Here is a 13187-nt window from a genome sequence, read left to right on the forward strand (position 1 = left end):
TTATGGTGACAGGACTCATTTCAAACCTGGCTTTCAACAGAGACTTGCTCACTGGCTTTGTGATGGGATTTTTTATGGAAGATCCTCCTGTAATGGTTATTATTTACATATCTAAACTCTAATCTGCAAAATTGTTTTGCATAACTGGATCTGGGCCACCATGAACTCCAGTGAAGTCATAGTTCAACAACTATCCATCAATCAGTCAGAATTGCAAGGCTGTAAAAAACTGTCTCTTACTTATGTTTAAGTATGAAGTACGAGTATAAATATTTTTTGTTTTTGAAAATATTCTGTTCAATGTCTACATTGGATAGCCAATATCCCATTTTCTCTATCTTAATTGTATATGATGCTTTCTAACTATTATAATTATTAAATAAAATATACAAGTGAACAACAAAGTCTACAGCCATGCTAGCACCTCCATGAGGCTGTACTCTACTGTCTATGGTACTAAGGTAAAGAGTTGGTTTGAGCTAAATGTAATGTCAGCATGCTAACATGCTCCCTATGACAATGCTAACATGCTGATGTGTAAGCTGGTATAATGTTTACTTTGTTCACCATCTAGCAAGCTGGTTAGCAAGCTAACATTGGGTCATACGCCCTTAACACAAAGCACAGCTGAGGCTGATGGTAATGCCATTAGTTTTAAATGTAGAGTGTTTGGTCATAAACCAAAGTACTGGACAAATTAAAATTTGGACCTAAAACTAGAGGAATGGTCAGGGGATCACCAAAGTGTTTAATACACTTGTGGAACATGAATGTATGTACCAAATTTCCTGGCAAAACATCTAATAGTATTTTAAATGTTACGTTAAATCAAAATGGTCCACCTCATGTTGGCACTAAACTCAGTGCTCGCCAAAGTCATTAAGGGGCTTGAACGTCATGGCAAATCCCTTCCAACCACTTACAATGACTCAGGGTGGCTTAGGAGTTAAGGTGCTGAACATGAACTGCAATATTGCTGATTGGAATCCATCTGTCTATCTACAATTGATCTCGAGCTTTGCAGAATGTCTTGAGTAAACATTTATCTGTGCTGTCAGGTTGCCAGAAAAATGTAGTTGCCATGTACAGTATATCTCTACAGTCTGGAAGGTATGCTTTGCATGTGTAAATGTATCATGATTTGCAAATGTATTATTGAATGTTGGGCTACTTAACATAATCTTCAGTGCTTTGATAACAGTGTATGGTGTTTCACTACATATGGGAATCGCCTCTCTGTGACCAACTATGCTCCACTGATACCACTGGTTTGTCCAGTCAAACCAGGCTCAGGGGTTGCCATTCTAGACCAATTACTTTCTATGTATATCCAAGGGTGTGAGTGTTGGTGAAACTAGTCAAAATGCTATTGAGGATCATCATATCATTCATTATATTATTCATAGAAATCTTAAATAAGTCAACATAAGTGATCATTTGCAAAGGTCCTATAAAGTTTTGTACGTTTGTTTGTATTTAAATTTTTCCAAAACAGGAAAAAGGTTGCATTTTAAAGGCAGAGAATGTATTTTCCTTTTATCCAGGCACCAATGGATAATTTTATATTGAATAACTAAGAAGAACTTTAAAGATTAAACCAACCAGACCAACCATAAAAGGCTGTAAAGACTTTATTAAATGGTAATGGTAGCAAATTACATGCATTATCGGGCTATCCTCATATTAATATCAATTCTGTTAAGACTCGTGTCCTGACATACATACCGAGACAACAGACTTTCATAGGTTGACACCCGCTATAGTGATCAGAAAGACTAGATCCTTTAGGGTCACATATCAACAGGAGGAAGTGGCAAAGCTTGTTTAAAGTGCTGGCATAACTTCTGACACACAGAAATAATGCAATATAACCAACAAACTGCTTTTTCCCCATGGCTACTGCTAAAAGGCAAGATAGTGAACACATTTATACAGTATTTCACATAGAATAATATAAATATATTGTGCATATTTGTATTCAAGAAAATATATTTTATTGTTTCAGAATAAGGATGCATTTTTAGCACAAATCCATGCAAAGCTAAATGCTTAATGTGTTTCTTTTCTCCACATAGGGGCCACCCACAACAACAGACCTTCATTGTGGCAAGTAAGGTGTTCTTTCATTAAGGCTTCTTCATAATCTAGTGTAATACAGGAGAAGTTATTTGTTTTCTCGTGCAGCTACGAGAGGTCAGCGTTGTTTGGTCAGGTGTTAATGTGACGCAGGACGCGACGCAGCGAGTGTCCATCTCGTGCAGAACACATGGCAGGAAGGGGTATGGGCTCGGTCTTGTGCTCCACTATGTTGAAGTGGCACTTCTTCAGATGGTCCGACATGCTGGGGAGATTAGTGAAACCCCACGACAACACAGGGCTGAAGGCAGTGCTGAATCTCCACACCTGCATCAGTAAATAAAAAAGATATCAGAAAGAAGAGGACATTGGATATCAACACGTTTAGAGGGGCTCCTGTTGATTTGTTAAATGCCATTTCCATACAATCCTATGTGAAGGCTCACTCCCTGCTTTTGTTAAAGCACCCCCAAATCCTAAAATGTCCTTCTAGCTCACTGCTTACATAAATTTACAAAAATTTAAATTCAAAACATACATGTTAAGCGTGGGGGGCACTACTTAACAAAATTAAATCTCTTTAAAACAGCTTTGTAATAGTTATTCTTTATTGTATGCAGTTAAAAGTATGGGCAGTTATTTTCATTGAGCACGATAATATTGTAGCATTTACGGTAGAGCTACAGTGGCACATCACCTATTTGGAATGTTGCCTCTTGCAAAAGCACATGCATCTTTTCAACTGTTTTGAAGAGATTTATGCATTACAAAAATCCATGAAAAACACTGACATACAGTAAGTTAACAATACACGTTTTCTACTCACCCTATTTTTGATCTGCCATGTCACAGTGCCAGGGGAACCAGGATGTTGTCTTCGCTCCCACTGCAGCTCTACTATGCCCCTGGTCTGGAGGAGACTGGCACACACTTCCCTCATAGTCCGTGACACCAGTGACAGCTGACACAGGCTGAAACTGTCCAGGAACCCAGCTATGTGCCACAGTATCTCGATGGGAAGCCCACTAAATTGGTCAGACTGGAAGTCACTTGAAAGTTTTTCCCTTGGGCAAGGCTGAACCCCAAAGGACCTGAGGTGCCTGTCATGAACCACTTTGGCCCCTTGGGTAGATGGGTAAAACCTCCGCTGAGAAAATGTGCAGCCATAATATGCCAGCGGGCAGCGGTGCTCCATCCAACCATTGAGACCAGCGTGAATGTCACCATGGACATTTGTGAAATGGGAAGAAAACTGGTCCCGGCGCAATGACTGACCACAGACGAAAGGGAACATGTGCTGGTAGCGGGGGTTAGAAGGGAGGTAGCGGTTATGTGGGACTGCCTCGACCTCCAGAGATTCCAGGACAAGGCCGAGGCGGAGAGTGCGGAAAGGGCTTGGGTAGCAGAATTGGGGGGCAGCATGGTCGCAGGCAGATGCAGAGGCAATGTCACCCACTCTAGTGTTGGTTAGCAATATTGCTGCAGGAAAAGTGAAAGTCTGTGTGCCAAAGTCAACACGGTAGCCATCAACATAGACTGTGTCAGAGATCTTTCTACACTCTCGGGACTCCTCTAAACAGAAGAGCAGCGCTGCTGTGATCAGATCAATTTCTCCGAGACCCATAGGGTCATCATCCTGTTCCAGATCCGAGGTATCTACGGCTTTGTCCTCCATTTTGGGTCGCAATCTATACAGTGACCTGTCTGGGATGTTACCTATCCGTCCATTAGATAATGAATATTGGCCCTGGCCCCTAAAAAAATGGTAGTTGTGGAACTTACGCTCAGGGCCATGGTTTTCTAAAATAACTAGCCCCCTATCTTCCAGGACCACATGACCAGCCCTCTGTGTCACACCCTGGCTGACATGCACTGGAGATGCCAGTAGAGGGGTAACTGGCTCCTGAGAAACCCCAGCATTCATCTCATCGTGTACCTCACCAGGGCAGGCCTCCATTGCTCCTGACGGTGATCCATTTGTTGTTTTTACAATCTTTAGATCTATTCCTTTCAGAGCCCCATTTTCTCTCAAACAGCTAGAACAAACACTCTGCTCCTCCATCTCTCTTTTAGTCAAACCATCAGCAGCTACAGGCGTTTTGTCTTCCAGTCTAGTCTTAAGGTCTCCGTTGTTGCTCTGTTTACTCTTCTGCATAGCTTCTCCTCTGTTCACACACTCTGTGCTGCTGTCAACAGAGTTGGCACTACTGACAAAGTCCAACGCAGCAGCTAAGCTTCTTGCAGTCTCCACTGTGGCCTCGTAGAGTTTACTGAAGTGCTCCTCATTCAAGCCATTAATTCCACAGGCAATTCTCTCCTTCGCCGAGCCTGGTGGGGGAGGTTTTGGCTGACGTGAGGATATTGACTGTGAAGGTGACTCAATAATGGTGGAGGCCTCAGAGGCAGTTTTAAGCAAAGCTGAACCTGTTGCCCTATTCTCCTTACTAACAGGGACAAGTGGCTCTCCTTCTGCAGTTGGTGCCATGGCAATCACCTTGAGGGACTCGAGTAGTGTACGCTGGTCTTGAAGAGCAAGTGCCATGTCCAGCTGCTCCACCTCCTCCACCCCACAGCTCAGGCTCTCATAGGAAGTATAGTCCAGGCAGCTAACTGGCCATCTGTTCCACTCCATAGTGCAGCACACCACTCCAGCTGGACACACTTGAAGGTGTGCATACATTTGGTTGCGCACAAGGGTGGCGGGGCAACCATAGCCACTGTTTAGGCAGGGCACCCTCATCAGTGGGCACATAAGGTGGTGCTCATCAACTTTGCAGGAGTGAAATACAGAACCACACACCAGAGGACAGGTGATAAGATCACAAGAAATGCCTGGTTGAGGTCTGACCATGCATCTCTGATTCACACAGGACATACAGTGACCATGGCCCTCCTCCATCTTCAGAATTCAAGGGGTGGAAAAGCTGTGAGAAAATCTGCTGTCCTGCCGAATAAGCGGAAAGAGAAAATAATGTCAGTGTATTAGAGATGTGATTAGGCTATACAAAACAAGCAGGCACAAACAGGAAGAAAGCTCCAAAACTTGTTAAAGGTGGAGTCTGCAAATCTGGAGAAAGATTGCTGATATTTGAACTCAACACCCAAACAAATACACCCCTCCCGTCAGCGCTCCTTCAGAAAGTTAACAGATTTACCGTCCCTCTCGCTCCCACTGCCTTTCTCTTTATACATCCATGGCCTTTCCCCCGTTCTGTGCTCTAGCACTAACTGAATAGTGGTGTGTGGCTCAGTCCGGGCATCTTTGTTTGTTTCCCATTTACAGAACCAGGGCTGAGTATTAACATGGTAGATCTAATGGAACTGATGTTAATCTGTTGTCATTTGTGGTAAAAGTAATTCAACACTGACGTTGTAACATAACAGTCTACTCATATAAATACATTAGCAAAGTCAGTACAACAGCACTACTAAACAAACTGAATGACTAAGCGAACCTACATTGTCTGAGGCGCTGTTGGTCTCTTGCCAAGTCTAGAGCCTGCACAACGACAATGAAACAGCGCCCCCACACGTTTGTGGAAGCTAACTGTAGTGCACCTAAAAGGCTGTCTCATACAAATACCTTATTAGGAAGCTTCCCAGCACGATATCAAGGAGGTCAGAATCTTTCCTTGCTTACATTAGGAATTCGTGAGCCAGCTCCAGAAAGACCTTAGAAAAAAATAATTCAGTATTAAATCTGTGAAAAATAGATTTTGCTATCTCTTTGTGAAGTTGAATTGGCAGTGATGGTGCCAAAGTTTAATTGACGTCTGATCGTTTATACATTGTATATTTTCCTATAATTAATATGCAATTGCATAGTATAAGTTCTTACATACTAACTGCAAAAAAGGTCTATAAAGATGTATATAATGCATATTATATGCAATTAAAATAAGTATTTTAACAGAAGTGTGCCCGAAGAACTCGAACAGGCAGAAAGGGCACTATTTGTGCATTTCTTTCAGTACATCCAACATGCTTGCCATTGTATTTTGATAATTTTATGTGAAGACTGAGTACTTAGATAATGTTATACAACTGAGATGCTCATCTATGATAGTAGTGCTAAAGTAATTTAGCAGCTGCCTGTCTGTTTGTTTCCATAACCGCTTCATTAACCAATATATGAATATACGCAAATGCAAATTTGACAAGGAATAACGTTTAGCTATTACTTCAAAGTCTTTGCCTAGATTTATACATGCAGCTTGCATACATTAGTAAACGTACATCATGTAACTAGTAGTAGTAGTCACTGAGCCATAAATCATACATTTTATCGTAACTAACGTTAAATCTTTAACTGTGGTGCCATGCCACTTTTGGTTAAAAGAGTTAGCAGTTCATCAGGCTAGCTTAACAATTGGCCCAAATAAGGCGCATACACTGTTGACACTGCAGCTTCCTAGGAATACACAGTAAGTTATTGTAGCTAACGTTAGTTAATGTTCCTGACAGTTAACGTTTACTTACAACAAACACCACTGTACCAAACCGAGGATGACAAGCTTTAGATACTATGTACAGTAATTATACACCCCTGTACTGCAAGCCAGTTGGTTGTCAATTTTTCTTTCGCTATTAAATCCACTTGTTTTTGTAACAATGGAAAGCAAACCGGTTACTGGCCGGCTAATGTTGGCTAACAACAGTCAGCCAGCTCGGAAGTTCACAACAAGCTAACTTAGCAAGATAATGTTGGGTTAGCACGCGAGTAGCTTCTCACCTTATCGTTGTGTTGGTAGGAAAACGTACGATAAGATGTGTCTGGTTGTTATATATAAATACAACTAGCTGTTACTATAGTTGCCTTTCTTGAGAAACTGCTAATGATAGCTAACTACAATCATTGTCACTCCGCCTCCCCTTTTTCTGTTCAAAACTTTATTGATCAAAATGTTAATCTGTTACATTTATAATTACAAGGCTTCATGTGAACATGAAAAAAAGAAAAACGACATGAACAGTCGAATAAAATATTTTTGTGTAGATAGACACCGCTTTGTAATTTTAAAATAGCAAAAAAGTAAAGTCTGGAAGGTAAGTTTTAAACAATAAAATAAAATGTGTTAATACATTATTCACCATATACTGTATAAAACATTGTATAATATTACCCAGAAGATCAAATCGTTTACACTGAAATTAATTGTTGAGTCCTTTCATTTAAAATACATTTGATACCTTCAATTAACAATTTGAAATTGTACTTGTATATTACGAAAATGAGATTTATTCTGACAAGTAAAATTAGAAAAGAGATCGTTGTTTTTTTAGCAGTTCATTTCGAATATACTAATATTTGCGACATCTTTACCACCTATAAATAAATGAAACCATCCAAAATACCTTTGCAAACAGACGCATTTTCCCAGGACAGTTATGATACATTCATGGTATGGCAGTTGACTTTAAAAGTAGGCTCTATGCGTCCATAAACAATAAATAAATCAGACACAAAACTTACTCCCAAACAACTCACAGAAATCATTATTTTTTTTACCTGATTACATTGCCTACACACTACACATTCTTTTGTTTTCTTTTTTTTACATAACTGCAGTGACCAGTCACAAACCGGAGAGGTCACTGTTGTACTATTTTTGCCAAGCGGCCTCCTAGCTGGAAATGGTAAGACTGTGCCTAAATTCATTGTCGTTAACTGAGGGAGAGATCGCCACGTTTCGAGGACGGGGTCACCTGCAAAACAGCACCCATGTAGCTGGAGGCGCTGACTCATGGACACATCAGCAGGACAGTGCTTAGCAGTACCGAATACACTTGTCATGAGGTGTTGAAACAAACCCATGCAGTCAGTGGGATGGTATAAAATGTAAATATAGTCAAAATATAAAAATGAGTCCGAATTTGCAAAGACTTTTCCTATTAAAAGCTTTATCATTTTTTAGCTAAGTAAGCAAATAAAAAAAATCAGTTGTTGTATTTATATCTTAATCATTGTATACAATTCAAACTCAACTCCGATTTCCAAATCCTTAATACTGTATCCAAACTTTTATAGTGTTACATAGATGGATTAAGTTATTATAAGATATATGCTGTATTAGAACCTATGTTCAGTGGATTTTGCATGAGAACTAAATACAATCATAGTGTTTGTTTGAGATGTTTTCTGTCAAACTGTTTAATTTGTGTATACGGTGAACCATGAATCTAAGAATGATGTTATGCAAACATTTTTGTTTCAATAGTTCATACTGCTTCAGCTGAGGTTTACTTTAGATGCATGGCAACGATAAAACAATCTCATACTTAAGTCCTACTGTTAAGGCCAGCATTGAGAATAAGAAACCACCAAAAGGTCTACCATGACAAGACCGGACTCTAGATCACACACACACACACACACACACACACACACAAACAGACCAGGCTGACCAGGCACCATGGAGATGTCTTGTCAACTCTTAACCCACGAGACAGACAATAGATGGGTGAAGAGAATTACTTTAAGTGTGGAAGAATAGATGGCTGGATGGATTTTTAACTTCACCACTAATGGTGCTATGAACTTCTCTGTCCTGTGCTGAAAACCATGCTTTTCCCATTCCCTTGCGAGTTTAATGTTGCATGTTAGACAACTAACCAAATATTTACATTATTTGTGCTGTTGTCTTGTCTGGAAAAAGCAATCAATCCCACGTTGATAAAAATGATAAATGTTGCCGAATAAGTGCCAACTTTCCTGATTTCCCTGGGTTGCATAAAGCAAGGTCTACGATGGAAAATAGGCTTGGCAAAATATTGATTGATGGGGTTTATGTTTTGAGGAAGGGAGGGTTTTGAGGAGGGTTTTGAGGAAGAGGCAGATTGCAGTCCTAGAATAAACCGAGCACCGCCGTCACCCTTTGCCCTGAAGTGTGTCTGCAGCATCCAAGATGTCTCTTCTTCTCAAACATGTCACTTTTATTTAGGGTCAATATCAGATGCTCGCACCCGAAGCCCCGGGCACCAGCAGTGGCAGTGTCACAGATATTCCTATAAGTTTATTTGTGATTTGTACCGCCTGGCGTGAGTCACGACAGGACCTTACAAAGTAAACTGCATGCCTCCCGGCAGTGGGCCGTGGCTTTGCGTGGTATTACGCGCAGATAGATTATTAGAGGGGTGGAGTTGTTTCAGAAGTTCTATTCTATGATTGTAGTTTATAGTGGCGGGTAAACTGCTGGAGTTGGCCATAAAACAAACAATTACTGATATGAACAAAATATACTTTTGTGTAATTTCTTTTCCAATGAAAATGTGTTTGCCTCAGGCCTACATCAGTTTACTTAGGCAGACCTTATTGCATAAACGTTAAACTCAGGATGAAATAATGAGTGAAGCTTTATTCAGCAGGTTAAGAGCGATTTAGGCCTAAATGTCACCAATGGCCCTCAATCAAACACTAGATGGCGTGATGCAGATTGTTGACTGCTGTCCGTGGTGCTGAAAACATCCATCCTGTTTGAAGCCTTGAGGCCTTATAAACTCAAGGAGGGAACATATGAGATATAGCCTATTAGTCATAAAGGACAGCGGTGCTGCTTGACACCTCTGTCTGCTTGTTGTTAGCGCTTGTCAGTCTTCTATAAACTTTCAGTTATAGTGAGCTGTCACATTGCTTAATTTAAATCTGGTGATCGCCTGACATCTCACTTTTCCCCTCTCAAAATTATTGACACACGGAATTATTAAATTGCTTCAACTATTTATGATGGGATAGTAATAATGGCACACCCTCCATACACAATCGTGCACATAAACAAAGTTTTGTGCTGCTACAAAAACAGTTGTATGATAGTGCTACAGACCAAACAGAAGACAGGCCATACTGTCTCTCATCATTTCCACACCTGCTTATATGAAGTGGGGAGAATAGTGTGCATGAGATCATTCTCATGGAGATGTAATAAACCAACAGCCAACTATCTTGCACAGAAGCTCAAAGGCTCCACTGAAATGATTTTTTTAATGTATTATACATGACGGCAGATTTTGATTTGCAGATGACCATTGCAGGTCTTAGGTAATGCATGTTTTAAAGACGTGCAGGCATAAGAGGTAGAATACTGTAGAAAAGACGATGGTTGCAGGGGATCTTCATGTTCACGAGAAAAGAGAGAGAGGGGGGTGAGAGAGAGAGAGAGAGAGAGAGAGAGAGAGAGAGAGAGAGAGAGACTCAAGTGATACAGCCGAGGACCACGCGCTACAGAAGACGGACTAAGGCACGCGACATGTCTCAAGGATTCAGGTAAGTTTTGATGCAATAGACTCAGAAATAAATCTGCTTAAAATATGTATGATGTAAATAGGAAAATAAAAACGATAGATACAGAAAAGCTCATATTGGCTGTTGAGAACAGATTCACGTTATGCTTTCTTCTGCTGAATGATATATGCTTAGTTCGTGTATTATTATTTATTATAATTATCATTAGACAATTGTTTAGTATTATCAACCGATGCTACCTTAGGCTGCACGGCAGATAAGAAGAAGAATGTACGGTGCGTTTGTCTTACATCCATCCTCATGTAGAATTTAAATAGGAGTCGACTGTGGAAGGATGCTAGTTTCTCGGCTTTATTAGAAACTAGCTGTGTCAAATCGTGAAGAATGTGTCTGTGAGAGGATGACGAGCCCAGGCAACAGTCCCAAATACGTCCTTGTAACGTGTTTGGAAAGCGCGCTGTCCACGGTGCTGAAATCTGGTTCCTGCCTGATTTTCTCAATGGGCAGCGAGCACAGGACTTCCAGCCTATTTGTATAAAACACGATTGCTTGAGACATTTTAAAGTACCTGGCTGCTCCCTCCAGAACTAACCACATGCACGATGGGGCAATTCCCAGTGGATAGCAGTCCTGTTAAGCTACTAACTGCCCCCTGTTCAGGTGGGTGTGAGTTAAATGCCTTGCTCAAAGGCACATCGATGGTAGCTATAAGAGAGGCATGATGACTGTTGCCAGCTGCAGGAATGTAAAAGGGCGTTGATGGAAAGGAGCATGCGTGCTTAGTCAACTAGTCCCACATAACACTGTAGCACATCTGGCATCGTTTCTCTCAGCTTACATGTCACAGCAGCTTGTCTCATTTCTCTGCAGGTGCGCGAGGATATGCCCCGGGTGTCGTGCTCACAGATCATGGTCGCTGGGATAAACGTGGATGTAGCCTATTGACAGACAGCAGATAGTATGCCTGCACAGTTGGTACGGCTCACGCAATGTGGCACAATATGGCACGCGTAAAGATGGGTCTCTTCGCTCTCCTGTGTCTCCCCACGTTTTTCTTCCGTGTCCTCGTGCTCTCCCACAGCAGCGGCATCAATGAGCGGTCTGCAGTGCCTCGCGCCGTGGTCCGCTCCGTGGCTCGTATGGATGGAGACGTGATCATCGGTGCGCTCTTCTCCGTCCACCACCAGCCGTCTGCGGAGAAAGTGGCTGAGCGGAAGTGCGGGGACGTCCGCGAGCAGTATGGCATCCAAAGGGTGGAGGCCATGTTCCACACGTTAGACCGGATCAACGCTGACCCGAACCTGCTCCCCAATATCAGCCTGGGCTGTGAGATCCGAGACTCCTGCTGGCACTCCTCTGTGGCCCTGGAGCAGAGCATCGAGTTCATCCGGGACTCCCTCATCTCCATCCGGGATGATAAGGACGGGTCCAAATGGTGCATTGATGGCACCCCGTCCCACCAGCCTCCACCGTCCAAGAAACCCATCGCAGGAGTGATCGGACCGGGATCCAGCTCTGTGGCCATTCAGGTGCAGAACCTCCTGCAGCTCTTCAACATCCCGCAGATCGGCTACTCTGCCACCAGCATCGACCTGAGTGACAAAACTCTGTTCAAGTACTTCTTGAGGGTCGTGGCTTCAGACACCCTCCAGGCCCGAGCCATGCTGGATATTGTCAAGCGGTACAACTGGACCTATGTATCAGCAGTGCACACTGAGGGTGAGACCCCTATCACTGTCCTCTCTTAGTGGAAAATCACCATAATGTGCCATCAGCAATGTTGTCTGTTAGTCTGGTAGTGGATGAAAGTGAGTTTAGTGACCCCATCATTGATTATGGAATCTAAATTACCCACAGCATCACTACAATGTACTCATTGATTGAAGTTTGAGAGAGACACATACATTCCATATTTTATGCTATTATTTATATTTAATAGTCAGGATTATATATTATAGACTTTATAGTCTAGTCGGGAAGAATTGTTGGGTCTCTGTAAATTATAGTGTGGTCTAGACCTATTCTATCTGTAAAGTGTCCCGAGATAACTTCTGTTATAATTTGACACTATAAATAAAATTGAATTGAAATTGAGTTGCATTTATAGAGATTCTGGGCATTTGATGGAGTGACTTCAAGTTGAGATATACTGGGAAACCTGGAAGAATAATGACATATTTTATGGTAAACCACTGGCTTATAAAATAATAATTCGATAAAATGACAAACAAAATGTGCGTGGACAACTAAATGGAGGGTTTTGGGGCCTACATCCTCAAACAATCCCACTTCTATGTTTGTCACTTAAGAGGAACTGAATGTCAATGAAATGTAGTCACTCCTTTACAACTCTATGTACAGTATCTGCCTGTCTCAGAGTGTGGCTCTCATGTTTTTTAGAGCAGACGTGCGTACGTACGTATATCTTGATTAGGATTTTTATGCAGTTGTCTGGAGTTGGAGGTTGTATGGACATTGCTTCAAGCATCTTCCCACACATCCTATACATCATCATACATAAGTGTTTGCATTTGTTAAATAACCTGCACTAGGATATTGACTGTAGAGTGTATGTTGAGTAAACACTGGCTGGTCTCTCCTTTTGTTTCTTTGAGAAATAGGCTATATCGAATGTGGAACCAAAGGTGGAGGTTCTTGGCTGTGTTATTAGAGTCCTCAAAGGAAGTTTTAAAAGTCAGTATCTAGCCAAACATGAGAGACCATTTCAGCATTAACAATGTATGTGTATCTTTTCGAAATGTTAAATTAATTCCATGGTTAAGGCTGGGATGAAAAATTACATGAATGTTTTAAATTTCACCAGATACATAAATGTCTTATCTCCACAGAAACCCTAACAATAATAGCATTT

General features: G+C 41.5%; 2 protein-coding genes across 8 annotated transcripts in view; one reads left to right on the forward strand and one right to left on the reverse strand.

Annotated features, from left to right (window-relative positions):
* Nucleotides 1–1611: 1611 nt before the first annotated feature.
* Nucleotides 1612–6967, reverse strand: LOC116066293 (F-box only protein 30-like). 2 transcript variants are annotated; one of them, XM_031322274.2, is made up of 4 exons: nt 6809–6967; nt 5660–5748; nt 2903–5020; nt 1612–2403 (listed from the first exon to the last, which is right to left on the reverse strand). In XM_031322274.2, exons 3-4 carry the CDS (start codon nt 4973–4975, stop codon nt 2209–2211), a joined length of 2268 nt encoding a protein of 755 aa, XP_031178134.1. In that variant the 5' UTR covers nt 4976–5020; nt 5660–5748; nt 6809–6967; the 3' UTR covers nt 1612–2208. The 2 variants fall into 2 exon arrangements, with proteins under 2 accessions (XP_031178134.1, XP_031178133.1); XM_031322273.2 differs by lacking the exon at nt 5660–5748.
* A 3252-nt stretch (nt 6968–10219) lies between these two features.
* Nucleotides 10220–13187, forward strand: part of grm1a (glutamate receptor, metabotropic 1a) — a 33670-nt gene continuing 30702 nt past the window's right edge. For all 6 annotated transcript variants that reach the window (XR_004895893.1, XR_004895894.1, XM_035995399.1 and 3 more), the window contains exons 1-2: nt 10220–10336; nt 11186–12034. Coding sequence is in view for 4 of the 6 variants with exons in the window: in XM_035995399.1 (XP_035851292.1) it covers nt 11305–12034 (730 nt within the window). In the remaining 2 variants the exon portion in view is untranslated. The remainder of the gene's footprint in view (nt 10337–11185; nt 12035–13187) is intronic.

This window comes from Sander lucioperca, chromosome 19, assembly GCF_008315115.2.
Source record: "Sander lucioperca isolate FBNREF2018 chromosome 19, SLUC_FBN_1.2, whole genome shotgun sequence".
Taxonomy (NCBI): Eukaryota; Metazoa; Chordata; class Actinopteri; order Perciformes; family Percidae; genus Sander; species Sander lucioperca.

Bases quoted from the DNA above. Each gene is read 5' to 3' on its own strand.
- LOC116066293 (XM_031322273.2), bottom strand. From the start codon at position 4,975: ATGGAGGAGGGCCATGGTCACTGTATGTCCTGTGTGAATCAGAGATGC. The intron at 2,404-2,902 runs GTGAGTAGAAAA...TTACTGATGCAG, and splicing joins CATGGCAGATCAAAAATAGG to GTGTGGAGATTCAGCACTGC.